Source organism: Pongo pygmaeus, chromosome 7 (genome assembly GCF_028885625.2).
Source record: "Pongo pygmaeus isolate AG05252 chromosome 7, NHGRI_mPonPyg2-v2.0_pri, whole genome shotgun sequence".
In the NCBI taxonomy this organism is placed as follows: Eukaryota; Metazoa; Chordata; class Mammalia; order Primates; family Hominidae; genus Pongo; species Pongo pygmaeus.
In genome coordinates this window covers 153,192,168-153,204,640 of record NC_072380.2, presented here as the reverse complement: position 1 = coordinate 153,204,640, position 12,473 = coordinate 153,192,168, and the positions used below count along the sequence as shown (strand labels likewise).

At 47.4% G+C, this 12,473-nt stretch overlaps 1 protein-coding gene across 8 annotated transcripts in view; it reads left to right on the top strand.

The window, feature by feature from the left end:
• TRAPPC9 (trafficking protein particle complex subunit 9) overlaps positions 1-12,473 on the top strand; it is a 733,440-nt gene that overhangs the window by 148,787 nt on the left and 572,180 nt on the right. For all 8 annotated transcript variants that reach the window (XM_054499826.2, XM_054499824.2, XM_063669112.1 and 5 more), the window contains one exon: positions 8,580-8,725. In XM_054499826.2, coding sequence (XP_054355801.2) covers positions 8,580-8,725 — 146 coding nt within the window. The remainder of the gene's footprint in view (positions 1-8,579; positions 8,726-12,473) is intronic.

Genomic DNA, 12,473 nt, shown 5'->3' with positions numbered 1-12,473 from the left:
AGCACGTTGAAAAGTACTGTAACATTCACATTTTAGTCCCTCGGCTGTTGAAACATTAGAGAAGGCAGATTGGGTGAGAGTCTAACAGTCTACCCTTTGGGCAGGCGCTGTTTTCCGAATCTTCTGTGTGCATCCCTTTCCTGGGCAGTGTGTCTCTTTCTCTGTTAGGGTCCTGAGGCTCCTGTGGCAGAGCTCCCTGCGAACAGTTAGCTGAGTCTTGCCTGGCATCCTGGTGCCATTGTTCTTGCTCAGTGTGGTCATGGACTTTTTTTTTTTTTTTTTTTTTTGAGTTGTAGTCTCACTCTGTTGCCCAGGCTGGAGTGCAGTGGCATGATGTTGGCTCACTGCAACCTCCACATCCCGGGTTCAAGTGATTCTTCTGCATCAGCCTCCTGAGTAGCTGGACTACAGGCGTATGGCACCATGACCGGCTAATATTTGTATTTTTAGTAGAGACGGGGTTTCACCATATTGGCCAGGCTGATCTCGAACTCCTGACCTCGTGATCCACCCGCCTCAGCCTCCCAAGGTGTTGGGATTACAGGCGTGAGCCACCGGGCCTGGCCATGGGCTGTTTTCAAAAATCTGATTTTATGTATGGCCCACCATCTGCATAAACATATTTGTGATGGTTTTCTGAAGACTTTAGGTAGAGAAGTAACCCCTCAGTGTCCTGGTGACTCCTTCCTCACGTGGATCGTACCTGGTCTCATTGAAAACTGGGAAGAAGAACTGCCTGAGATTCAGTGTGGTAAACTCACGGAACATCAGTACAACTGGTCAAATGAAAGGGAAGGTCTTTGGAACATTTGGAGAGCTGGAGTATCTCGTAGCCTACTCTGCTCCCCACCGCTTAGAGAACAGACTCTAATGTACTTGCTTTGCATGGCTTACAGGGCCTCTGTGGCCTGCCGTGTCTCCAGATTTGGTTGTGAGCCCCCTATTTCCCTGGTCCTATGCTCCTGCTTTCCCTTGTGGGAATACTTAGAGTGGGCCAAATGTGTGCCTGGTTTTGTTCCTTCGTTTAGGCTTTATCTCTGGCTTGGAATGCCTGTGCTTCCCTGCTCTGCCTGATGACACTTAGTCATCTTTCATGATTTTAGTTCAAGGATTATGTCCTCTATAAAGCCTTTTCCAGAGCCACCCAGGTAGAAATGACTATACTTTCTTTGTAAGTTAGGAATTATTTCAGCTGTAAAGAACAGAAGACCTAATAGTAGATAGTTAATAGGAAGTTATTTTTCTAGTTTATTAAGAAGCCGGAAACAGGTGGCTTCTCTGTAACTCTGTCTTTACCTCATGATTACCAGATGACTGCTGCAGCTCCAGATAACACATCTACATCCAAGGCAGAAAGAAGGGAGGTGGGGCAGGTCTAGGGATGTCTATCTTTTGCTTAATAGGGAAGCAAAAATGTTCTTGACAGATTCGAGTAGGCTTCTGCCCCAGTCTCATTAACAGGAAGTGTGTCTCATGGCCATCTCTAATTGCAAGACAGGCTGAGAAAATAAATATTTAGCTTTCCTAGAATCTGTGATATAGGTGGGGAATGGAGAATGGGGTCAGAAATTCGTGCTTGGTCAGCCAGCCAACAGTATATGCCATATCTTTCTTCTGTAGCGCTTATGGAACTTGACTGTACATCTTTGTTGATATTTTGGGTCCTTCTCTCTTCTTTGTCTTCGTAGCCCCCAGGTGACCTTTTGTGTTGAATGAGTAAATAGTTGGATTCCTTAGAATATTTTGTAATAGCAGCTGATAGAAACCAGACTAACTTAGGCAAAAATAATTTATGGCACATATACCTGGAAAGTTCAGGGAGGAATTCATGTAGGGCTGGAGTCAGGGCTGAAACAACCTCATCAAAACTTGGTTTCTTTCCCTCTGAGCTCTGTCCTCTGCAGTGTTGGCTTTAGTTGCAGGTCCCAGGTGCTATCAGAGTGGCTCATCAGCTCCAGGCCTCACATCCTTTCGCTACTGTGTCCAGGAAAAGAGAGCAGGTGCCTTTTAGTAACACCTGTAAAGGAACGCTGCTTTCTTTCAGTGGGAGAATGTCCTTTTGCTTTTCACTGCCCCTCATGGAGTTATGTACTCAGATAGGACTGAGTCCCTGCAAACCACATGGCTGCAAGGAGACCATGTATAGTTCCTCTAAAGCAAAACCGAGGAATAGTTGGGCACAGGAGAAGAGTCAAGTGGATGTTAGGAAGCAACTGATGACACAATAGCAAATGACACCTAAGACCCACTCATCCCACCGCACTGCTCCAGATCAAAAGTCCTGGTTTTGGTTTGTGACCTGTAATGCTTATGAGTCAAGATAATGCATTGATGAATAGCTGCCCTTCGCAAGTCAGAAGGCATACCTTGGAAAAGCACAACCTTGAAGCAAGTGCACGCTTTATGAACTGCATGTTCTCTTCCTTGGACTTGTGGCACTTTCTGATGCAGAGTGCTGGTTATATGCTTCCATTCTTACTAATAAATAGGCTCGTGTTTTATATGAGACTAATTTTCACCCATAGATAAAAATGTGCACACTTTAATGTGCTGGCCAGATTTGCTTTTCATGCCTTTCTCCTAAGTTTTTGCCATTTGAAAGTAGGGAGAATTAGGACAGATGTGATGTCCTTGCTCCATAATTCTTCTTCTTCTTCTTCTTCTTTTTTTTTTTTTTTTTTTTTGAGACAGAGTCTTGCTCTGTTGCTGAGGCTGGAGTGCAGTGGCACAGTCTAGGCTCACTGCAACCTTCGCCTCCCAGGTTCAAGCAATTCTCCTGCCTCAGCCTCCCGAGTAGCTGGGACTACAGGTGCGTGCCACCATGCCTGGCTAATTTTTGTATTTTTAGTAGAGACAGGGTTTCACTATGTTGGCCAGGCTGGTCTCAAATCACTGACCTCATGATCCACCCGCCTTGGCCTCCCACAGTGCTAGGATTACAGGTATGAGCCACTGCGCCTGGCCTCCGTAATTCTTTAGCCTCCAGCACTTCTCTTTTTCTTGTCAAAGCAAGATCTTTTTTCCCCCAAGATATGCCATGGGCCATACTTCTAGAAAAGACTGTATGCCACTTCCTTCTCTAAGACTATCATGATGATGTGTGAGGGATACTGATGTGTACACATCTCTGTAGGTTTCAGAAAGGAAGGATAGTAACTAAAATGCATTGACATATTTATGCCAAGCACCAATAAACCCCCTTCATGTAAAACTGGAAAAGCCACTGGCTTTTGTTCAGTAGTCTTGTATTCCTATCCCCCATTCTGCAGTTAGCTTTGTGACTTTGAACAAACGATTTAACTTCCTCTTCTTGAACTGAGGTTGATGAGACATACCTCCCATGCATGGATCAAATGAAATGTTTGGGAAATTGTTTTATAAGCAGAAAACTCTTTGCAGACATGAGTTCTTATAGAGGTTTCAGGGAATTTTGCCTCTAATTAGATGTCACCTTACCATTCCCTGTCAGTTTTTACTTTTGTTTGTACGTGTTGAATTAAATCAAATGAATTAGTTCCATCACTCCCTTAAGAAATGCAGATATGTAGCTATTTAGTTATTTAAAAAAATTCCTGGGTTGGGCATGGTGGCTCACGCCTGTAATGTGAACACTTTGGGAGGCCGAGGCAGGGGGATTGCCTGAGCTCAGGAGTTCGAGACCAGCCTGGCCAACAGAGCGGAACCCCATCTCTTCCAAAAATACAAAAAATTAGTCGGATGTGGTAGCGCATGCCTGGAGTCCCAGCTACTTGGGCGGCCGAGGCACCAGAATTGCTTGAACCCAGGAGGCGGAGGTTGCAGTGAGCGGAGATCGCACCACTGCACTCCAACCTGGGTGATAGTGCGATACTCTCTCTCTCTTTCTCTCAAAAAAAAGAACAAGTTAAGGTAACCAGAGTGAGGGGAAAGTAACAGTGAGATAGAAAACTAAAGTGACAAGTTCTGTTAGTACCTGGAATTCATAATGTCCTACGTAATGGCTGGAGATGGGAGAGAGCATGATTCTGAGGTAACTGACAAGAAGGAAGCATGATTGACTACAAGAGCCCCCCCTCTCAAGAACAGGCATGTATCAGTCACACTGGGGAAATGCATCTCTTCCCAGCAATGAGGTGGGAAACCTCTTTAGTGGATTCGCTCGAAGAGAACGTTCTGATGTTTTGAGTAACATGCTCAGCAACATCCCCATGAAAATCTAGGCAGGTGTCTGATGTTGTTTTGCTGTTAGCATTTGGTAACGCATACTGAGGGCATGGGACCGGAGCACCAGGGGGTGAAGGTGGCTCTCCCAGAGGACAGGGCAGTGTGGCCTGCTGTTGCCTGGCTTGCATTAGCCCCCGTGCTGCCAGCATCTAGGATAACGGGTGGGCTGCTGTGCATCACACACTCCTTCATGAATGCCATTGAGCTTTTGGCAGGAGTTGGGCAACAGAGAATCCAGAGTTATGTTCTCAGGCATCAAGAAGAGCTGGTAGGTGTCTGCCGATGCTGACTGAGGAGAGCGGGCCTGTGTTGTTAATGCTCTCAGCACCTGTTCCGTGGCAGGCCTGCAGTGAATCTGTGTGCAGTAGTTAAATGTCCACATCACATGTAGGGTTGTCCCCCTCTTCCTAAATCCTTGCTCCTCATCTCCACCTGAAGGAAGGCCTGGGCAGTAGCTATGGACTAGGCCAAGGCTTCCTTAGGAAACAAATCCGGGACTATCTTCATATATCAACCAAACACTTCAACGTCCTATGCCCGGAAACATGGATTTTACCAGTTTAATTAAAAAAAAAATTGGTGCTGGGCACGGTGGTTCACACCTGTAATACTGGCACTTTGGGAGGCAGAGGTGGGCAGATCACTGGAGGTCAGGAATTCGAGACCAGCCTGGCCAACATGGCGAAACTCCGTCTCTACTAAAAATACAAACATTAGCCAGGCGTGGTGGCAGGTGCCTGTAGTCCCAGCTACTTGGGAGGCTGAGGCAAGAGAATCGCCGGAACCCAGAAGGTGGAGGTTGCAGTGAACCAAGATCGTGCCACTGCACTCCAGCCTGGGCGACAAGAGCGAGACTCTATCTCAAAAAAAAAAAAAAAAAAAATTAAGTCAGGCATTGCAGGTCAACCCCTATGACATAAGAAGAGCTCAGTAATATGTACACTTGAAAACTAAAGCTCCTGTTAGTGTTACAGGATAAGTTCATTGAAAAATGTCTACATTGGTGAGTAAATTATCAGACCTGCTATATAGAATCGTTAAACGTAAACGAATTTACTCCTGGGTTTGGCTCATAATTATGACTTTGGTTTTAGAATAGATGATCAGAGCCATTTTCTTTTCCCTTGAGGCCTTTCTTAGTATTTGACAATAAAACTATTTTAGCAATATACAGGAAGATACTTACTTGTTCTCTGTAGCATGGGAGCATAAACTAGGCTCACCCAAAGATGGTTTCAAGTAATTATGATGCAAGTAATGAAAAAGGAGCCAAAATACATCCCTATTTTAATTGTATTCCAAAATTCAATTAATAAAATATTTATTGAGTGCCTAAGATGCGCTTTTGGTCCAAGGCTAATTGCGAAGAGGTAGTAGTGGCCAAGCATGATCTCATCTGCCAGGAGGTGGCCAAGCCCACATCCTGTTGCTGTTGCCCAGAGTTAAAGCAGAGGATGGTTCTGATAGAACTATAAGCGATCTTTTTTCCTTACTTATGGAATTCTCTGCAAAAATGATACAGTGTGTACACAGTAGCCAACAGTAGACTATCAGGCCCGTAGTAAGCGTGTAGATTATTAACACACTGTAAGTCCTGGATTATTATTAAGGAAGTGGAATAGAGTTTCAGTGCCATTTCCAGTTAACCAGTGAGTCTTTAATTTGGGGGCAGTGATGGGGGAGTGGGATTCATTGAATATTTTTTTTTAAGAGCTAACATTGAGCTCTTTCAACCTGGAAAAGAGCTTAAGAGTTAATGAAGGCATTTACGTGAACAAAGACCCAAATCCTCTAGTCAGAGTGAGCTTCGAGTTGCTTTGATACGTTTAAAACTTAAACTTTTAAGTTAATTCTGCCGTGTGAGGAAGGATTCTAGGCATTTATTCAGAGAGGTGTTTAGAGGCCCAAATTCAGGGTTGTGCTTCGGCCTCCCAGACACCAGTCAGGATGCAGCCTCCATGACTGTGTTCACGCCACTGTCCAGGATTTTCTCCCATACATGGTCTAGCGGCCAAGCCATAACCTTCCTTAAGAATTTCTTAAACCAGAGCTATTTAGAGCTGATGAGAATTGTACAGCGGCATTCAGGACGGGAGCGGCTGGCCCCACCTTGCTACTACAGCTGGCGCGGTCGCCCTTTCCAGCTCGCTCAGTTGCTCCGGACTCGGAGCAAGCAACCTCCACACTGTCACACACACGAGGCACTTGAGGCCAGTCGTAGTCTCCACCCATCTCTTCTTAGATATGTTTCTCTGTGAATAAGATTGATGAATTAAAAACCAAGAAACAAAAGGTGAGTGGTTGTTGACTGTCATTCCTCTCGACCAGTTCGTCTGGTGTCGCTTCCTGATCAGCGCTCTGCGGTGCTTTGCGCGGCCCCGACGGCTGCTGCTCCTGAGGGAAGTCAGGTTTTTACGGTGTCAGCAGTTTCCAGACGGAATCTGTCAAGATCATCCTTGTCTTGGACACTTTATCCCTGGACTTCTGCTTTACTGTTGGCAGCTTCATAGACCAAGTACAATTTTTATTAGTTCTGCAGCTAGAGACAGATAAGGCCCTGGTGCCCCTGTCCTCAGCAGGCTCACATCACAGCTGAGTGGAAACAGATACAAAATGAAATGGTTCTGGTCCGCTATGATAAAGGCATAATGAAGGGCACACACAAAGCGAAGGGAGCTGGGGAGCACGTGCTGGGTGTGCCCTTCGTCTGGAGGGTGCGGGGTTAGCACCATCTCCTGCCGTGAGTCACTGAGGATGGTGGGTGAGAACCACACACGTGGCAGGCTTCCTGGGGCTGGGATGTGGGTCTCTGGTGGGGATTGTCTGCCGAGTGCTGTAGGTGTGCTTTGCACAGGGCAGGATGGAATGAGGCATCTGAGGTCCCTCCTCACTGAGAGAGGTGGTGATTTTGTGGATTCTGTAAGGCAGTCATTATTACGCAGTATAGGTTAGGGTGCACTGTGGCAGAAGAATTAACCCTGAAATCTTCGTGATTTATTGTAACAACAGTTTCTGCCTCACTCACACAAGTTTGATGTGGGTTGGGTGGCTCTCCAGGGCAGCTGAGCTCTGGGAGGTTGCTCAGTGCTCCAGGCTGCATCTGTCTGGTGCTCCACCTTCTCAATGTCCAGCCTCCAGGATCGCCATGGCCATGCAGCCGAAGGAGAGAGCTGGGGGCTGGCCTGTCGCTCTAAAGTGTGTGTCTCTCAGAGGCCTCGGTGGCTCCCACTCACAACCTACTGGCCAGAGCTCCTCAGGTGGCCTCACCTTCCTGCGGAGGCCGGGAGGCGGAGGGTGGGAGCATGTAGATTCATCGTGATCAGTGTCACTATCAGTCTTCCCGTTTTCCCACCTCCACCCCTTGTCCTTTCTGTCTGACGTCCAGGAGTGTTCCAGATCTTAACCACCATCCCAAACTGGTCACAAGGGTGACAGCACCTTCTAGTACTGTGGTTTAAGAGCATAGTGTCACCTATTGTTACTGCTTTCCAGCCATCGGATTTGGGGCAATATACTTAGTCCCTCTTGTGTGAGTTTCCTTATTGATGACGTGGAGACAATAGTAATTGTACCCAAACTAAGAAGGTGTTTGTGACGTTTAAGTGAGATAATACATATGCAGTGGTTAGCACAGTGCCTGATTATGCTCAGGCTCCATGGATTGATAAATTTATCTTAATGCTAGCTGGATGAATTCGAGCATGAGTACAGATTGGCAGACATCCACAGCTGGGATGCTGTGGCAAGCAATGTCAGATACAGATGCTGCTGCTGGAGAGGCAGTCATGCATGCGAGTAGAGCAGAGGGTGCTGTTGACCTTCTCATGGGTGCCATCTCTTCCTGTGGGTCAGGGTCTGGCTGCCACTTGCTGTGGGCAGGTCCCTCGGGAAAGGGAGAGGCAGAGAAGAGCCATCCTGGGCCAGGCAGTGGGCCCTATGCCAGGAGTCTTTAGCCGGATCCTCCCCATGGGTCCATGGGGAAGGTGGTGGCCCCACCTGCACTTTATACACAAGGAACCTATGTTTTAGAGATGGCAAGGCACATGCCCAAAGGCACACGGCTGGTAAGTGTGAAGCGAGATTTCAAGCTGGCCTTTCTGACTCCAGACCATCCTTGGGCCCAGTTCAGGAGTCCCCAGAGGGAAGTGGCTGCTCCCCTAGTTCCAGGGAGTGATTTCCCCTCTCTGGGAGAGTCTTGAGTTACTGTTGCAACACTTCCTTGCTGTGTCCTGTTGCCTCGGAGTGCTTTTCCTCCCTCCATTTATCTTCTTCCTGACTGATTTACTGTTTTTCTGATACATCATGTTTGGTTGTGTTTATCCTGAAACCACGCTAACCAGACAGTTGAAGTATTTGTGTTCTGTTTGAAACAACAGGCATGTGAAACTGTTGAACCTTCCTGCTAGCCTCCGGCCACACAAAATGAAAAGCTTGCTGGGTCAGAACGTGTCAACCAAAAGTCCCTTCATCTATTCACCAATTATCGCACACAACCGTGGAGAAGAGCGGAACAAAAAAATAGGTAGGACGTTGATCCTGGCTTTCCCACCGTGCTCTGCCACCTGATTTCCAATGGCTTTTCTAGATTTTTAGAACAGAATTTTAAGCCAGTTCATGCATGTGCGTGTGTGTGTGTGCATGGATGTGTGCACGCATGCATATGTGTGTATATGTGTGTGCATGTGTGCATACGTGTGTGTATGTGTGCATGCATGCATATGTGTGTTTACACGTGTACATGTGTGGATGTGTGCACACATGTGCGCGTGTGTGTGCGTGTGTGCAGTCTGTCATGGAAGTTTATTTGATTTGTTGCTTTTGGCAGGCAATTGCCCATATATCTGATTTTAAAAAATTTATTTCATATAAGGTAATTTTGTGAAAGTTCTGGAAACCAGAAAGACTTTTGTTAACTGAGACTTATGTGAACTACAGAAGAGTGATCTTTGGAGATGCAGACTGATTTTCCAAGGGCTGAAGTGACTTCTGAATCATCAAAGAAAGATTCAGGGTTGGATTGTGTTCAGGATTGAGTGGGGGATGAGGTAATTGTGTTATGTTCTTTTGTGAACACAGGTGATCAGGACAGCCAGTCCTGGGGTTAAGCTGTGTTGTGGGAGAGACTGGGAGTGGACAATCTCTCCTGAGCTTTCCTGTGTCTGAGCTCTTGTCCCTCCTGCACCAGGGCTCAGCATGCACCACCAGCCCTGTCCCTTGGTGTCCTTCCCGAAGCCCGGCTGTGGTGCCAAGCTCCCTGTCCCTTGCTGCCACTTGCAGGAGATTGTGATTGCCGGTCACTGGGGACCACTGCCGGTCGAGCCCACATGTCCTGTGACAGAACCTTGAGGGCCTGGAGGCTGGCTGCTTCTTGGCGACTGCCAGGGCCTCCGAGGAGTGTGAGCGGGAGGCCTGCGCAACCGTGGCGCTCTGCGTTTGATATCCAGTGCTTTCTTCTCCTTCTGTTTCTTTATTTCTGCTCTTAATTCCTGTACCTCCAATTTAGGAAAAAGGCATTCCAGCTCCTTTTCCCACCATGCTTTTCTTTCCAGGACAGAGGCTTCCTGTTGCACTTGCAAGCTCACCCACACCCCGAGTTACGGACGGCAGGCGCTCCCTGACCCCGCCCTGCCCACACCCCTCCCACTCTGTCGGGCTTTTCATGCCACCTCCTGCCACCATCACTCTGGTTTAGCCATAGTGACTCCTTTCTGGTCGTGGAAAGAAACAGGCTTGATCCAGGCCCAGGGCTTTGGGGCTCGCTCTTTCCTTTGCCAGGGACTCGTCCCCTCCCCCTCTATCATTGGCTCTCTTGTTGTCACACCCTTTTGGTCTCTGTTCAAATGCCCCCTCCTTCAGAGGGGTGTTCTCTGATCCCAGCACCTTGCAGGCCACTCCTCCCACCGTCTCTAGCAGTGTTGTCTGGGATTCTCTTCCCAGCTTCTCTCCAGCTCAGACCCACACTGGCCCATTGATGCTTTGTCCCGCAATATCACCTGAAGCCCAGAATTCTGTCAGGCTGTGTGCAGCTGCTGTCTCCCCAGCACCTGGAGCAGTGACAAAAGAATGAATGAATGGATAGGGTACATATTATGAATCCCATTTTGTAGATTTGATAGACAGGGAAACTGATTCAGGACGTTTAAGTGTCATGTCCAGGAACTCACAGGAGAACCTAGATCTCACTGTACATTTCATGTTCCTGGCAGGGCATGGTGGAATTCAAGGCAGAAGGGACAATAAGAGCGTTACGTGTAGCACATCATCTTTTGTTTTTTTTTTTGAGACAGGGTCTAGCTCTGTCACCCAGGCTGGAGTGCAGTGGTGTAATTAGGGCTCACTGCTGCCTCAACCTCCTGGGCTCAATTGATCCTCCTGCCTCAGCCTCCCGAGTAGGTGGGACCACAGGTGCACACTACCACACCCACTGATTTTTGTATTTTTTGTAGAGATGGGGTTTTGCCATGTTGCCCAGGCTGGTCTTGAATTCTTGGGGTCAAGTGAATCGCCTGCCTCGGCCTCCTAGAGAGCTGGGATTACAGGTGGGGACCTCTGCGTCCAGCCAGCACATTGTCTTGATGAGCATTTCTCGTATATTACTAGCTCTAGGATTTCTTAGCTTCTGTAAGGGTCTCATGATAAACTTCATTAACAATTTGTAAATTATCTGAATGCCTTAAAAAATAAAGTGCTTCAGAGGAAATAAAGTTGTTTGCTGAGATAAAGGGCATAACTAGGGTGGGAGTACTCAAAGAACCTTGTGCTTTTAAAAATGGTAATCATTTCTTTTGTTCTAATTGTGCTTTATAAGAGGCTATCATATGTTACCTTGTTTAGTTTTTCTAGTATTTTTGGGAGATTTCATTTTTATCTCCCTTTTACAGATGAGGAAACAAACTCAGAGAAACGACTTTTAGAAGTAACTAAAAGTTACTCAGTTAGTGACAAGCTTGATTTCACATCACAGACCACGTGTCCTGTCTCCGTTAGTACCCTGTGGTTTCCTCTCACTTGCACAGCAGGTGTGGGAGAGACCTATTACCTGGACCCCACAGTCCTCACCCTTGGCTGGTTTTTCTGTTTAGTTCATGCAGGCAAGACACAAACATGAGAAGTTGACTGTCGAGACTAAATGTGAATAAAAGGTCTCTAAAACTGTACACCTGTCCGCAGGGGTACCTGGTTACTTACACGTTGAACTTGAATGAACAATAAACACTGGGCTAACTGGGAGTGGGGTGTGGGGTGGGGGCCCCGCAGACCCTGGGGAAGCCCTCTGGAGGCTCAGACGCAGCCTCCCTCTGAGGAGCCGTGTGGGCTTTGCAAGGAGTGGCTCCAGCTGTTGTAGCTGTTCACTGTTAGAATGAGAAGAAAATAAAGAGACATGGGGTCATGCCCTTGAAAAACTGCAGTCAATACTGTATTTTGGAAAATTTCTGAAAACATGAGCGCTAACTATATAGTCTACTCTAGAATTTGTGTGTGTGTGTGTGTGTGTGTATGCGTGTGTATGTGTGTATGCATCTGTGTGTGTGTATGCGTGTGTATGTGTGTATGCATCTGTGTGTATGTGTGTGTATGCGTGTGTATGTGTGTATGCATGTGTATATTGTGTGTATGCGTGTGTGTGTGTATGTGTGTGTCTATGCATGTGTGTGTGTGTGTGTGTATGCGTTTTTAAAATGCCATTTTTAGTCTATTGATTCTGAAAGACACCCCAACCTTGTCTCTCCTGCCACTGCTTCTCTGATCTGGAGAACATGAGGTGACAGGAAGTGTAGGTGCTGGGTAGACGTGGTGAATGAACAGGCAGGGCCTGATGGCGGCCCCAGATGTGCTCCAGCGTGTGTTGCGGTAAGCAGGAGAGAGCTGTACAAATCCTGTCCTCACTGTGTTTTGGGGACATTGTTTCCTGGCCTCCTGTGGGAACGCCACCTTTCCTCTCTGGAGGGCGTCTTCGGAGCTCCGTGGGGATGGGCCGGCCACCCTCAGGGCTCCTCTGTCTCCCCTGCCCCGGACTCGCTGTCCTACGAGTGCTCAGGCTTTTCCCCCTGGGACCTTCTAGAGTCTCTGTCTGCTCTTTTGCGTTCTCATCAGGGTTGGTGATGAGCTATCTCCCCTACAGAACTTTTGAGGAAAGCTTCAGTCCTTTTGTTGAGAAAAACTTCTAGAGGTGATTTAGGAGACTGGAGGTGTGAGACTCCTCTTCTCAGGATGGGCCATGTGATATGTGGGGCCCAGTGCAAAATGCAAACATAGGGCCTTTGTTCAAA